The sequence below is a fragment of the Geotrypetes seraphini genome, chromosome 4 (genome assembly GCF_902459505.1).
Source record: "Geotrypetes seraphini chromosome 4, aGeoSer1.1, whole genome shotgun sequence".
Taxonomy (NCBI): domain Eukaryota; kingdom Metazoa; phylum Chordata; class Amphibia; order Gymnophiona; family Dermophiidae; genus Geotrypetes; species Geotrypetes seraphini.
Genome location: NC_047087.1, coordinates 275,265,501 through 275,281,792, shown reverse-complemented (window position 1 = coordinate 275,281,792; position 16,292 = coordinate 275,265,501). Strand labels below are relative to the sequence as shown.

At 42.6% G+C, this 16,292-nt stretch overlaps 1 protein-coding gene across 6 annotated transcripts in view; it reads left to right on the top strand.

Moving 5' to 3' along the window:
- Positions 1 to 16,292, top strand: part of LOC117359122 (WASH complex subunit 2A-like) — a 151,786-nt gene that overhangs the window by 82,649 nt on the left and 52,845 nt on the right. For all 6 annotated transcript variants that reach the window (XM_033941320.1, XM_033941319.1, XM_033941315.1 and 3 more), the window contains exons 22-23: positions 4,859 to 5,026; positions 11,937 to 12,065. In XM_033941320.1, the coding sequence (XP_033797211.1) occupies positions 4,859 to 5,026; positions 11,937 to 12,065 (297 nt within the window). The remainder of the gene's footprint in view (positions 1 to 4,858; positions 5,027 to 11,936; positions 12,066 to 16,292) is intronic.

Genomic DNA, 16,292 nt, shown 5'->3' with positions numbered 1-16,292 from the left:
AGCAGCTTAACTAAAGGAGATCATCTTACATTTAGATTCACTATGGTTCAGAATTATCAAATTTAAAATTGATTTTTTTTTTTAATATTTCTGAAATAGTTTTCAAATATTTCCACGTTCTTCTTTTCTTAATTAGGTTTGTGGCAGTGGATGTAAAGTGCTAAGAAAAACGTTTTAATGTACTAATTGAATTTTGCAGTAAATAGTTTTATGCTGATGTAGAGTTTTCATGCTTTATGTTGTCTCAGGGTTGTTGCTTGCTCAATTAAGACTAAGTTAGAAATTGTTTGGAGTATGGTTATTGATGTTCAGCCTAATGTTTGTAAGATTGTGGAAACCTAGCATAGCATGTGGGTGAGAACTTACTGATCATAGTATAGAAACTTGGGCAAAAATGTTTGGCACATTGCTATGAGAGCTGGTAGCTTTACAAACTTCTCACCATTCTCTAGCTGCACATGGGGTTTAGCATCTGGAAATTCCACATCAGGCCTTCGGTGCTCTTGAAGAATCTATGAGGAAAGGTAGTCAACTGGCTGTGTGTAATCACATGTTTGGCTTTGCAGTCTTCAATTAAGAATACTAAAGGTGAATAGCAGATGTGGTAAACATGAGAGAAGTGCAAAGCAGCATGTGTCAACCAGCTGCAGCTCCTTCAGTATTGAATTTCTTGCTTTTGGTGCTGAGAATGTAATTATCTATCAGTCTTCCAATGGACATAACGAGATCTCTAATCATTACACTTTTCTGTTCATGAATCAGTTTGTTCTACCTCCTGAACTTATAGTAGCTTGTTCATCTAGCACTTGAGTATGAGATACTGTAACTGAAATACTTGAAATGTCACCCACCTTCTTTCGAACCACAGAAACAAAGGAGTTATTTAGAGTCTGCATATCATCCCAGAGTCCTTAAGCATCACTACCACTAGCTGTCCTGAAATGCTGGGTAAATCCTTCCCCATACTCACCACCTCCACTGAGGAACTCACAATGGTTCCTGACTCCAATTCTGCATGTTGAAGGAGAGAAGTTGCCAAAGCAGAAGTCTCCTTCTCTAGGGGCAGCAAAGGAGACATCTCTTAACCCTGGTGTGGCTCCAGCTGCTAAGGTCACCAGTTCTAGGTCATGAGAGAGCTATGTGGTCCTCAGGGCTCAACATCACCCCTTCAAAGCTGTGGTTTGTAGAAGGAAGTGCACCAGTTTCATCAAGACTCTTGACTGAGGCAGGAACCACCCTTGGAAGTATCCCAGGATGGGGGTCGCCAAATTGCTCCAGGTGCAGGGGCTTTTCAGAGAGCAAAACCTGCAATGCTCTCTTCCTCCTTCTAAAAGAATTGCAGGCCTTTCTAGCCTCAGCTAAGGTCAGTGTTCATGACGCCACAATAAGAAAGAGACTGAGCAAACAGGATTCGTGGGAGAATAGCAAGATGGAAACTGCTGTAAAAACATACTTGAATGATCCCCAAGCCTTTTGGGATAATGTTCTATGGACAGATGAGTCAAAAGAGGAACTTTTTAGACAACATAGGTTCCATTTTATCCAAAGTAAAGTGTTCCAGTAAGAACAACATACTAATAGATTTGGTGGTGATGGTATGGGGATGCTTTGCTGCCCCAGGATCAAACTACGTGCATTAACATACATAGCCATCCATTCTCTATGTTTGTCTGGTCTGCATGGAGATTTTCCCGTTCGAGTTAGTTTGTCCCCCTCAATATTGTCTTTGACGCAAATACTTACCTCATACTCAAAGATGGAGTGGTTATTTACCCTAGTGCAGCACAACAAAGAAAAATGAGGAGACCCAATGATCCACAGTTTCATAGGTGGTTATTTACCCTACCAGGATGAGAGTTGGTCCCCTCCCTCAGCTTATCTAGTTTAAAGCCCTCCGGAGCAGGCGAGCCAGACGTCGTCCAAAGACGTTCTTCCCTCTTCTGGTCAGGTGTAGCCCGTCTGATTCCTGCAGTCCTTGAAGTGCCTCTCCGTGGTCCAGAAAGCCGAAGTTCATCTCTTTGCACCATCCGCATAGCCACTCGTTTGTCCTCTGGATACGTTCTTCCCTAGCTCTCCCCTTGTCTCTTACTGGAAGGATGGAGGAGAAGACCACCTGCGCCTCCATCTGCTTCAGCTTCTTACCCAGGGCTTTAAAGTCTTCAGGTATCTTCTCCGGGGTGTTCCTGGCAGTGTCGTTCATCCTAACATGGATGAGGAGCATCGGGTAGTGGTCTTGGGGCTTGATCAGTCTTCCTAAGCAGGTGTCACATCCCAGATCCTGGCTCCTGGCAGACAGCAAACCTCTCTTGATTGTAGATCCAGTCTACATACTGGTCCCTCGGTGCCCTGCAGCAGAGAGTCCTCAATGACAACCACTGTGCGCTTCTTGGGGGGTGCTGATCCGTTGCTTCTGGAGCCGGGGTCTTCCGCTGGGCCTCAAGATCACACTCCTGGGTATCCTGAATTCCGCTGGCAGGTCTTTATCCTCTTCTAGAGCAAAACGATTGTCTTTGCTCTCTAGATCTCAAAGAGACCTACACTCACGTATCCATCCATCTTGGTCACAGAAAGTTTCTTTGTTTCTGGATTGCTCACCAATATTTTCAATACAAGATTCTGCCATTTGGTCTGGCTTCCTCTCCAAGAGTGTTCACTAAGTGCCTTGTAGTAGTGGCATCAACTCTATGAACACACAGGTTCCAGGTCTTTCCATATCTAAATGATTGACTGATGAAACACTGCAACACAACAGGCAATTCTTTTTCTTCAGCTTTTGGGCTTCGAAGTCTACTTCCCCAAATCTCATCTCCAAACTTCCCAAGTCTTGGAATTCATAGGAGCCCTCCTCAATACCAAACTTCAGAGGGCTTTCTTACCCCAACAAAGACAAGATACCTTGTTGCTTCTCTCCAGTCATATATCCTATTTTCCACAAGGCAAATGATGAGTCTCGTAGTCATATGGCATCCACAGTGCACATCATCCCCTTTGCATAACTCTGTCTATGAACCACTCAGTGGACGCAGGCGTCTCAATGGTCTCAAGCAACACATCCCTTGTCTCAACAAATCAGAGTCACTTCACCTCTCCGTCAGTCTCTCTGGTGGTGATGAATTCTCAACGAATCTCTCCATAGGTCTCCTATTTCACATTCCTCCTCATCGGAAGGTACTAACCACGGATGCCTCCATGTATGCCTGGCTGGTCTATGGTCTCAAGGTATGTGGTCTCATTGGGACAAGTCTGCCCACATCAATCTGTTAGAGCTTCAAGCGATATGCTATGCACTCAAAACGTTTCAGGAACGCCTCTCCAACCAAGTCCTTGTCCATACAGAAAATCGGGTAGCAATGTATTATGTAATAAGAACATAAGATTTGCTGCTGCTGGGTCAGACCAGTGGTCCATCGTGCCCAGCAGTCCACTCACATGGCGGCCATTAGGTCAAAGACCAGTGCCCTATTTGAGTCTAGCCTTATCTGCGTATGTTCTGTTCCAGCTGGAACTTATCCAAACTTTTCTTGAATCCCTGAAGTGTGCTTTCCCCTATAACAGCCTCTGGAAGAGTGTTCCAGGTTTCTACCACTTTCTGGGTGAAGAAAAACTTTCTTACTTTTTAACTTTAGCGAGTGCCCTCTGGTTCTCTTCACCTCAGAGAGGGTGAACAATCTCTCTTTATCCCAGGACAAGCAGGCAGCATATTCTCAACATGTGGGTGATGTCACCGACGGAGCCCCCTAGCGGATGTTTTCGCAAGCAGACTTGCTTGAAGATCTTCAAGCTTGCGATTGGCCCGCGCATGCCCCTTCCGCCCGACCTTGGGTATGCGTCTCCTCAGCATGGCCTCAGTTCTATGTTTTCTGCGGAGCCAGAAGCACTGCTCCCTTGCTTCACGTGATCTCGTTGTCCCTCTTTCACCGCGGCTTATTTGGTTTATTTCAGTTAAGTTGCTGTGCCCGCGTCTTTATTTTTCTTTTTTTCCGTTCTTATATTTTTGACCGCGGCCGTCTTTTTTCTTATGTCCCAGCCTCGTTCCGGGTTTAAAAATTGTACTAAGTGCAACCGGGTTATCTCTATCACCAATCCTCATCGTTGGTGTGTGGAGTGCCTGAGTGCGGAGCACCGCGCTGAGTCGTGTCCACGTTGTGTGACTTTGCAACCGCGGGCTCTTCGTCGGAGGGTGGCCAAGATTCTCCAACTCTTTGGCCCCATGGATCCTGCGGGATAGGCCTCGAGCTCGGCTGTGCAGTGTGGATAGTCTCGAAGCTTCGCAAAACTTAAAGTGCCAGTACACTTTTAGCACTGTCCGTACTGGGCTCCATGGTTGACGTCACCTACATGTGAGAATATCTGCGTGCTGTTTTTGGATAACACCTGTTAAGTAACTGTGCTTTCTCTAGCGTTTATTGGAAGCATTTTTACCAGTTCTGTAGTTGGCATAAGTTCTTCTACCTAAGTTATAGATGCATATGTACCCAGCTAGTATTCTGCAAAGGAAAATAGGTGCTAATATATAAGTGCAATCTGGGCTCATAATTTTACCTTTTAAGTGATATTAGAAGAACTGATATGTATACTCCATCTGTGCCTTTTCTATTGCTTTTATCACTATTCCAATATTGTATTTTTTTCGTGTTCTTATTTTCTAGTGATCTACTTCTCTTTTGGTCAAGTTATTTATTGATCCGTTATGTTATTTTCTTTTATTCATTTGTAAGATCCTGGACATTATTACCAAACCCATAACTACTATTACCAGGTTATCTTGATTCTTAAGCTGCTGCTGTTTAAATTGTACATGTTTTTTATATTAACTTTTTTTTTTAAAGTTGTTGATTTTGGTGTTTGTTTTATACAGATCATAGGGCAGGAAGATATTAGGAGTAAAGATTTGTTTACAGTTTCACCACCATTATATAAGGAGATGAAGGGCAAGACAAAAAATATTCTGAGCCTCTTTGAGGAGGAGGAGGATGAGATTACTAAAGATCAACTGAGCACTAGGAATCCACAGAAAGAAGGAAAGGTATGCAAATTTTAAAATGTTATAAAGAGCTATATGTGAAGGTTAACAGATTTTAATGTCATGATCTTTTGACCAGGACTGAAGTGTCAAAGTAGAGCATGGGGTAAACACCACATTTTGACATCAGTCTCTCATCAATCTCTTACAGATACTAATCCTGACCTTAGGAAGAAGGTGTTTAAACTCCAAAAGCTAGTGAAAACATATATTATGTTTGTCTAGTTGTTAAAGTACTGTATATTCTGTTTGTTTTGATTTTCTATCATTTAATTTTTAAAGTGGACTAACAGAACACCACCATTGTTAGATGCCATCGACTCGTGTTCATGGCAGAATACAGAAGTAGATTGCCGGGTCTTTTTTCTGTGCAGTTTAAATTCGATGTTGTCACCTTTGTCGCATTAAATACAATCCTCTGCCTCCAACACTGCCCAACTGCTGCTACCCAGATGGGTATTACATCGTTAGTCTGACATCTCCGCTGAAACCTGCCCACCTTGGGAGGCCCTGCTGGTAGTGAAACTACTGGTGGCATAGCTTTCAGCTTCACAGATTCACACAAGCCCCAGAGGTATGACAAGCTCATGTACCATGACTGATATCATTGGTAATCTTTAAAGTGGACTAACAGAATACCACCATAACTTTATCACAAATTATCTGATCTCTTCTGGGTGATCCAGTCAGATAACTTTCTGATGCAGGAGTCTGTTGCTTAAGAAAAACAATGCTGATGAACTGACTGAGAAGTTGCCTAATGGTTAGTGCAGTGGCCTGAGAACCTTGGGAACTGGGTTTGATGTCCACTGTGGCTCCTTGTGACCCTGGGCAAGTCAATTAATTAATTTATTTATTTATTTTGATTTTCTTTCCCATCCTCCCAGTAATTCAGAATGGGTTACAAGTCAACATTCATAATGGAAAACATTTTGGACAGTACAAGACTATACAGCAACTTAAGTACAGGAGAGTGCAGAAAGGAGGGGGAATATAAGGGGGTCAAGGGGTAGTTTGCAGTTAGAATTTCAGTTAAAGAGGAGGGTCTTTACTGCTTTCTGGAAGGTCATCAGAGAGTTCTGTAGTCTGATTTGTGGGGGGATTTAGTTCCAGAGATGTGGGATGAAGTGGCTGTAGGAGCGTTTGCGGGCAGTTTTTGACAGGAGAGACCTTCTTGGGGGGGGGTACATAGGAGGTGGGTGGGGGTGTACCGGGTTAGCTTGGATCCTATGTATGCTTGGGTGGTGGCGTAGATTCTTTTATGTGCTATCACCAAGGCCTTGAAAACACAGCATTGGTTGATCGGGAGCCAGTGCTCTGCGCAGAGGGCTGGGGAGATAGGGTCATGGTAGTTGAGGTTGTATAGGAGACGGATTGATGCGTTTTGTACGCGCTGGAGGCGTTTGAGATCTTTTTTGGCCATTCCATTAAATAGGGAGTTACAGTAATCCATCCTGGAGAGAACATAGGCATAGAGGAGTTGGGCTAGATCAGGTTTAGAGATGTAAGGTTTGATTCTTCTCAGTTGGCGGAGGTAGTAGAAGGAGGTGGAGGCTATTTGAGATATGTGGGTGGACAGGGACAGATGGCCATCTAATGTTACTCCTAAGCTGCGTACCTGTTCTGCTGCTGTTAGTGAGGTGGAGTCCCATGATATAGTTGGGCATGTGTATTTGGTACTTTTTTCCCTAATCCATAAGAGTTTGGTTTTGGAGGCGTTCAGTTGTAGTTTGTTGTTTGACATCCAGGTTTTCATGTCGGAGAGGCAGAGTTAGAGGTTACCAATTTGGGATGACTGGTTTTCGCCTATTGGGAGGAGCAGCTGGATGTCATCGGCGTAAGATGTACTTTTGGGCTATATCTAGGACAGGTCTGATGTAGTGGTTAAAAAGGAGGGGGATAGAAGGGCGCCTTGGGTAACACTGTATTTGATAGGTTTGGGGTCAGATTTGGTCGGCTCTAGTAGGACTGTTTGGGTTCTTTGGTGAAGGAAGGAGGTGAACCATTGGAGGGCTGAGTCCTTGATTTCGAGGTCAAAGAGTCTGGATAAGAGGAGGTGATGGTCGACAGTGTTAAAGGCAGCGCTGAGGTCAAGGAGGACCAGTAGGGCATCGCTGCCTTTGTCGAGTATTGACCAACTGTCATCCATGATATCCAGGAGTACTGACTCTGTGCTGTGGCCTTTTCAGAAGCCAGATTATGCGGGAGACGGGGCCGCTTGTTCTTCTATGAAAGGATGTAAGCGGCAGAGCATTATTTGTTCTAGGAGTTTGGAGACAAATGGGAGGTTTGGAGACTGGTCTGTAGTTGCTGGGTTCATTAGGATCGAGGGTGGGTTTCCTGAGTGTGAGTTTGATATTAGCCAACTTCCAGCTGAGTGGTACTGTCCCCGTGGAGAGGGAGGAGTTAATGATGGGAAGGATAGATTCTGCCATGGCGTCTTCTGTGGATAGTAGGAGGCTGGATGGGCAGAGGTTGAAGATGGTGCTGGAGGGCTTGAGTTCTCTCAGGGTTTCGAAAACTTCAGCATGGGTGGCCATGTGAAATTGGGATAGGGTGGTAGAGGATGAAGTATTGGGGTTAGGTTGGGGGTATGCTGGGGGGGGGGTTCATGCTGGTGATGGTGGCAAGATTATTGCGGATGATTTGTACCTTGGACTGGAAGAAATCCAAGAGAGCTCACTATCAAGTTCAGTTGGATTGTTTTGTTTTTTTGCCTTGGGCATTGGTGAAGAGTTGGTTTGTAAGGGCGAACAGTTGATTGGACCTAGCTGGGACTTTCTTTAGGATGTGAGAGTAGTAGGCTTTCTTTGCTTCTAGGATGGCGGATTTGTAGGTAGTGACTGTGTTTCCCAATGAGTTTTGGATTCTGAATTTGGGTGTTTGATCCAGGTTCTTTCCGCTTTCCTCAGTGATCTCTTTATGGATCGGAGGTCACTGGTGTTGTTTGTGGTTATTCGTGTTGTTTTTGTTTGAGCAGGGCTGTTATAGAGGGACTGGAGGTTGGAGTGCTTGCTAGGTCAATGGAGTGTGGGTGTTGGGTGCAGGTTTTGTTTAGATTGCGAATGCCTGCGACCATGACTGGGGATTCGACGTTGGATGGGTGGGATAGGGCCTTTCAGCAGGGCTGGGATAGTTTCATTTGGGAGTTGGAACTCAATGAGGTGGTGGTCTGACCATGGGACAGGTGTAGTGGTGCAGATTGTTTGTTGAGGCTCTGCAGTCAGGTCCCCATGGGTGAAGATTAAGTCTAAAGTGTTGCCTGCTGAGTGTGTGGGAGTGGCTACAGCTTGGTGGAATCCCAGGTAGGTGAGGGAGGAGAGGAAGCTGTCATTCATTCCTGAGGTGTTGAGATAGTCTGGGAAGTTGAAGTCTTCCAGGATAGTCACATGTTTGTGTGAGATGGATAGCTCGGTGATGAATTTGAGGAGGGACTCTAGGGCTTCTGCTGGGGAGTGTGGGGCTCTGTAGAGTAGAATGAAAGCAATTTTGTGTTTGTGGCCCATGGTGAATGCAAGAGCTTCTAGGGTGGGAGCGTTGATAGTATTTATCAGTTTTGGTGTTTGCGGCGGTCTTGGTGATGGTGGCCACTCCGTCTCCTCTCCCTGTGGTGCGTGAGCAGGCTAGGGCCTGGTAGCCTGGAGGACACAGTTCGCCTAGTGCTATCCCATTGTTACCCTGCATTACCCACTTAACTCTGTACTGTCCCTGGTACAAACTTAGTTTGTGAGCCCACTGGTGACAGAGATAGTACCTAAATATAATATATGTAAACTGCTAAGGTTGTACTATATGAAGGTAGTATATCAAATCCATGTTCCTATGTCACAGTGCAGTGAACACTGGACACCATGGGAGTAATTCTGTAAATAAGGTTTTCACATATATAGTGAATATATATGTAAATGTTGATATGGGTTCACATAAGCCCTGATTTTATTAAAAAGTGTCTGCCATGAGGCACCTAAATTGGCATGCCTAGCTGATCTAGGCGCCTAACTTAATTTTTTAATTGGTTTAATTGGTACTGTTAATTGAACAGCGCTATTTTAAAAAATTAATTTTAAAATTAATTTTCATGTAGACGCTTACACCAAGGCTCCTACCTGTCCCTACCTGAAAAGTAGGTAGGGTTAAGAATGGAGTTTGGATGTGGAAAGAGTTAGGCACTGGTATTTTAGGACAAGAAAACGCTGCCCTAATATACTGGTACCCATGTTAGAGACACCTAGCACTACGATTCTATAAAGTGGCGCCTAATCTAGAATGGCATGTGTTGGGTGCCATTTTCCACAGCACCTACCGATTCGGGTGCTGTTTATAGAATCAGGCCAATAGTATATTATTTATTTCTTCTATTCATTCAGTTTTCAATACCATTCTTCCAGGGGAGCGCAGAACTATTTACATGAATTTATTCAGGTACTCAAGCATTTTTCCCTATATGTCCCGGTAGATCTTAGGATGCTTTGGGTCCTATGGGTCAAGAATGACGAGAACCACCAGAGCGCTTGATTGCCGATTCCAATATTTGTGAGTCTGGCAAGGAGGCAGGGGGTGATAGATGGTTTTGGAGGCAGCACTGAGATATAGAAGGACCAGTAATCAAGTTTCAAGTTTAATAAATTTTGATTGTACGCAATATCCAGTATTTCAATGCGTATTACATAATTCTAATATACAATAAAAGCCAGGGATGACAAATACAAATAAGACATAGTTATACAGACTAATCATTTTGTTCTATTAATACAAACTGGAACAAATAGGTAAAGGGTAGAAATACAATTTATAAAATTAAAAAAAAAAATTCATCATTTCCTTTGTCTGGTATGTTCCAGCAGTCATTGATAATGTCCACTAGGGCTATTTCCATGCTATGGAATTTTCTGAAGCCAGATTGGTAGGAGGAAGAGGGTATTCCATCTGTTGATGAAGGCTTAAAGTAGGGATAGTACAGCCTTTTCAAGGATTTTGGAGATGAAGGGAAGGTTGGAGACTGGTCTGTAGTTGCTGGGTTCGTTTGAAACCAGGTTGTTGTTTTTTAAAGAGTGGCCTGTCAATTGTTGATTTCCAGCTTTGCTTTACCACTCCTGATTGCAGAGAAAAATTTATTAGAGGTAGGATCGATTCAATGAAGGTGTCCTTTGTGGCCGCCAGGAGATTTGGCAGGCAGGGGTCGAGGATGGATCCAGAGGGTCATAGCATGGTAATTATTTTTGTTAGCTCGTCATGAGATGCTGGTTCAAAATGATTGAGATTGGACATAATCAACAATAAAAAGAAAAAAATTCTCAGATCAAGAACCCTTAAATATTTCAGAAATCTTAGAGACATCTGAGAAGGACTTAGCATCGTCAGCTACTATGATTATCACTGTGACCTTACCAATTGATAAAACATCGTTGTTAAAGCTTTTCTTTAAAAATAGACAAAAATTTTCCTTGGTCAAAAAATACAGATGTTTCCAGATTTAGCACGGGAGATGCAAAAGCGCCGCCATGAATTTCTTCTTTTGAAACCTTGGGTTATATCTTTGGGGGTGACTTTTTATTTGAGACATCCGTGTAAATGTATTGTGTGTTACCGTACTGTTAAGTATGTGTTCTTTGAACCATCTCAATTGACAACTTTTGTGGCAATGTCTCATCTGGATGGAAGAAATCCTCGAGCCCTATAATTTGACTAATAGAAGACCTCATTTCAGTGCTATAGCTTTCAGCTTTTTGTTAAATACTTTGTATTTTCTTTTATGTTTCGCCGTTCTTGAAGTCTTGTCCTGTCGGCCGCGGCAGCTCTTGCTGTCTGAACGATAAAGCCAAGAAGCACGGAGCTGGAAGGGAGAGGAGCTGCTCTCCTCCCCTCCCCCAACGGACTTAAAACCCCCCAGAGCTCGTTCGGGTCCGGCAAGGGCTGCGGGTCCTGAAACCTTCCAATTCAAGCAGCGTCTGCAGCACTATACACACGCTGCTTTGGGGCCTTCTACTGCCCTGATTTGCTGGGCAGTAGAAGGCCCCAAAGCAGCGTGTGTAGAGTACTGCAGACGCTGCTGGAATCGGAAGGTTTGTCGGGACCGCGGGAAGGGAAAGGGGGGGCGGTAAGGGACTAAGGGAGCCGGCCAGACCACGGGAAGGGAAAGAGGGGGTAGGGAAAACGCTGCTGCTGCACAAGAAAGTGGTGCAGGGGGAGGGACATGGAGGGGGAGGGAATGCTGCTGTGGCTGCTGCATTGGGAAGTGGTGGGAGAGAAATGGTGCTGCATAGGAGGCAGGGAGAGAGACAGATAGATAGAAAGAAAAGAAGAAAGACACAGGGGCAGGGAGAGACACAGAAAGACAGAAGAAAAAGGGGGCCAGGGAGAGAGACAGATAGCGGGAGGGAGGGAGAGAGAGACAGAAATAAAGACACAGACATATATTCTAGCACCCATTAATGTAACGGGCTAAAATGCTAGTAGAACTATAAGGTACATTTCAAAAGAGTAAAAATAAAACCAACTCAAAAAAATGCATAATTGAGATCAAATTTTTAAAAAATGAAAATTAAAAAAAAATAAAGACGTGAAGGAAAAAATTAAACAAAATAGATAGCAGATAGAGAAGGGTGAAACTTAACATGAAGCTCTTCCAGATGCCGAGGACAGAGCAGCTGGTTGGTTCTTCATCTGCCATAGGAATTCCATGCGAAGAGCTTGATTTTGCAGCCCTTTTCATAGTTGCAGATGTATGAGAGGCTGGAGTCCATATTCAGTTCATTGAGTTGTTCCCAAACTTGAGTCTCTTTTGTTGCAATTAGATTGACTCATTTATTAATTAGCAACTTTTAGTTGCTTGGTATTGACAGGTAAAATTGGATGAGTACAAGCTTGTAAACTGAAATATATAGATTTTTCTTTTTCTTTTTGTATTTTCCAGTCCTTTGAAAAAAGCACTTATTCAAAGAGCACTGGAGTTTTTCAAGATGAAGAGCTACTTTTCAGTCACAAGTTGCAGAAAGACAATGATCCTGATGTTGACCTCTTTGCGAGCACCATAAAGCCTGTGGTTAGTATAAAATACTTATCCAGTTTATTAGAAATACAGTTCCAGAGTTTCTATATCTTATGTTGAAGAATGCATGCATAATCACTGTAGAAATGTATCTTTACAGCTTACTGGAAATTATCATACCTAGAGGCATAATTCCAAGTGTAAGAAGTCCACTTTTATGTTATCAAAAATTTCTATACTTATCCTAACAAATGTCAGTTCAAAGTAGTTGTACAAAAGTATATTCATAAATTTCAAAACAGAATCATACATAAAATAGATCACACATTGTCAAAACCATGCCTAAAAAATATAAAAATAATTTTAAATTATTACATGAGAGAATTTTAGTAAAGTGAATAATTTTTCATTCTATTGCTTGAGCTCTTGCTGATAATATAGCCTTCGCCTCAAGGTTTTAATCTGGGTTTTCTGTACTGTGTAGTTGACTTTTAGAAATATAGGACTGATGAAAATTTTTGACATGCACAAGTAAAAATTCTTTAGCTCCTCAATTTCTGGATATCCTTTTTAAGTTAGATAAGTGTAGATGAGAAAACACTATAAGAAACGAATAAGATCGGATCTTTTGGAATAAGAGACAAATATTTCTCACCTCTTTCTCTTGGTTCATTATATTTATAAATTAGTATGTTATCCGAGGACAAGCCAGCAGCATATTCTCACATATTGGTGACATCATCTACGGACCTGGCACGGACAATAAAAAAGTGTACTGTCGCTTTAAATCTTTTAGAACGCTTATACCGCATGCGTGCTGCTGGTGCCTTCCCACCCAACATCGGCACATGGGACCATCATTTTTCTTAGAGCTCTTAAGTTATTCTTTAGAATCTCTCTTAAGTGTCAAACTTCTGATATTTTTGTGCCTTCCTTTTATATCCTTATTTCCTTCAATAAAAAAATATTTACAGTTTACTGTTTTTCATTTTTGAGCCTTTGAACTCTCTTCAGCCTATTTTTATGTTTTGTTTTGTTTTTTGGTTTACCATCTATTCAACATCTCCAGACCATAAAGTCCTTTGACCTTGCATCAGCAGTTTCTCCTTTGATGTCCAAGTCTCCTAGCGGCTTCAAGAGGTGCACTCGATGCCACAAGATCTTTTCAGGCAAGGATCCGCATAACTGGTATGTCCAGTGCCTAGGTCTTGTCCATCGAGATATTTCCTTCACCCTCTGCTCTCATATGCAGAAGAGGTCGCTTAAGGCCAGAAAGTTGCAATTTGAGAAACTTTTCAGTTGAACTTCAACATCAACTATGCCTGGAGACTCAGATGCCAATGTCCAACATTGATCAACACAGACATCCTCTTTGTTGATGCTACCATCATCAGAGGAACCTCAAAAATAAAAAGCTAAGAAGCATAAATATGTTTCCCCCCTCCAAGCACACATCAGTATCGGCCCAAGCACCGCCCTAAGACTCCATTAGGGCATTGTTTTTGGACACCGTGACATTGAGCATCCAGCTCAAGGAGGTGCCTATCATCGTCGAGAGAGCACAGTTCATCATACTATTCTTGACATTCATTTCAATGTTCCTCAACACCCCCGAAGGAAACCCCAGAAAGCCTTTCATTCACAAAATTCATAAGACAAATGAGACAGACACTTCAATAAATATGGAGTCTGAGCTTATGAAGGCACTCAGCTACAAGGAGTGTCCCAAGGACTGCATAAAGGTTCCTTTACATAACCTCATAGAAAAGTCTCTATTAACAAACTGGGACTCTCCACTCTCTGCCCCAGTGGCTTCATGCAAATTGGACACACTTTACCACATCCAGTCTTGCCAAGGCTTTGACTGGCCTCAGTTATAGCACCAGACCTTGGTTCTAAAAACAGTCTTGAAAAAAGCACTCCCCCAGGAAGAAAGTACATGATGTTTGGTAAGTTTGGGCGCAGAGTGTCCCAGGGTTCCATGCTGGCTAACAGAATTTTAAACTACAACTTTTACTTGACATTTTACATGAAATCTCTCGTCCAGAAAATGTCTCGTTATGATCAGTAAATACCACCTGAACATCTCTGTTCTTACCAATTTTTTTTTTTAATTTAAATTTTTATTTTTCAAAATAAATATACAAATAATTATTATAAATATCCAAATATACATATATACAAAAGATAACTTAAACATGAAACAGACTAGTTGTACGTATCACAGTTAATAAGCGGGAAGATAGTATTATTTATAAGTCAATACAACCAGTGTCTCATGTCAACCAAATCCAGCAGGGCCAGTACATATAATTTCAGCTGAAAGTATACGTGAAAAGAATAGAAGAGAGTTCCCAATGACCATTATAGTTATCCCTAAACCAGGAAAGGATCCCCAGTTTGTAACCAGTTACAGACCGCTTTCCATGATTAATGTGGATGCTAAAATCTACGCCAAGATACTGGCAACAAGATTTCAACAAGTAATACCACTCCTGGTTCTTACCAATATTTAATGAACAATCTCCTAGAATCCAGAAAATACATGGCCCATTCCGCCTTAGATGCATTTGATATCACCTCTTGCACTTTGTCGATCTCTGTTACCATGTACTGCAAGCATGGCTTAGAATCTCAGATCTAAACGCTAGCGTTCAGAATCACCTCTCCAACATACCCTGTGTAGAAGACTATTTGTTCACGGATTGTATAGAAAAGATCACAAAAAAAATTAAAAGCAATACCAATTGTATGACCACCTTGTCTTCCACTAAATCAACTCAGTTTCAGGCACCCAGGAGATATTCTAATACCTCAAAGCGCTCTACCGACTATTCCAAGCAGAGATACCTCCAATCATCTACATCCACTCGCCATCTGCCATCATGTTTCTATGTTTCTATTGAATTCAAGAGAGCCTGGAATAGGCATGTAGATCTCTCAGAGAGAAAAAGAGATAATGGTTACTGCGGATGGGCAGACTAGATGGGCCATTTGGCCTTTATCTGCCATCATGTTTCTATTGAATCTAATCAGAAGTGACCCAGGCAGCAAAGACAACAAAAGACTTCCAAGCACAGTTTCATTCGAAAGCAGTCCTTTTGACGTCAATCTAGAGAACATGGTCAGCATTTCTCAACCTTTCCCTCCAACTCTACCCATTGGAGGTTGCCTCACCCACTACTATCAACAATGGTCCATTATAACATCAGATCATTGGGTTCTTCAGGTGGTGAGTCAGGGCTATGCTTTTTATTTACAGAAAACACCTTCAAATCATCCTCCAAAAGAGTCTTTTCTCAACTTATAGCAGAAGACCCTCCTTTGCCAGGATCTCTCAGCCCTCCTCCAGCTCAATGCCATAGAACAAGTTCCTCTGCAGGAGAGGGGTCAAGAGTTTTACTCAGAGTATTTCCTCATACCAAAAAGACCAGAGTCTCCATCCAATTCTGGACCTCTGTGCTCTCAACAAATACTTATTGAAGGAGAAGTTTTGCATGGTCTCCCTGTGAGCTCCCTTACCTCTTTTAGAGAAAAATGACTGCCTCTGCTCTCTAGACATCAAGGCGGCTTACACATATTTCCATCCACTCTGCTCATAGGAAATATCTCCGCTTTCGAGTGAGCACACCACTGCCAATAAAAGGTACTTCCATTTGGTCTTAATTCAGCACCCAGAGTTTTCACAAAGTACTTAATAGTAGTAGCTACACTCCTTAGCTCATACAGTTTCCATGTGTTCCCCTACCTGTACAACTGGTTAAACAAGGCCCCCACACCTTAACAAGCTCATCAAGCCATGAATGCAACAGTCTCTTAGAGATTCTCTGATTTGTAGTGAACTACGAGAAATTCCATTTACAACCCATTCGTACTCTTTGAGTTCATTGGGACATTTCTACACATGACTCAAGCTTGGGACTCAACACTCGTTCATATCTACCAGACATTCTCCTCTCTTCAAAGAGTTACTGCACACCAAATGCTGTACTTTCTTGCCACGTGGCCTCCACAGTTATACGTAACTTCTTTTTGCCGGTCTCCATTTCAGAGAACCCCAGGTGCTTACAGGTGATCTCAACCCTCCAACAGTTCTTTCAGTTGTGGTTATTGCCAGCCAATCTGTCCAGAGGCCTACTATTCTATATTCCACCTTATCAGAAGTTATTAATAACCAATGTTTCAATGTTCAACTGGGGAGCCCATTTCGACAGCCTCCATACCCAAGGAACCTGGAGTCCTCACAAGAAAACTCTCCACATCAACCTTCTCGAGCTTCGA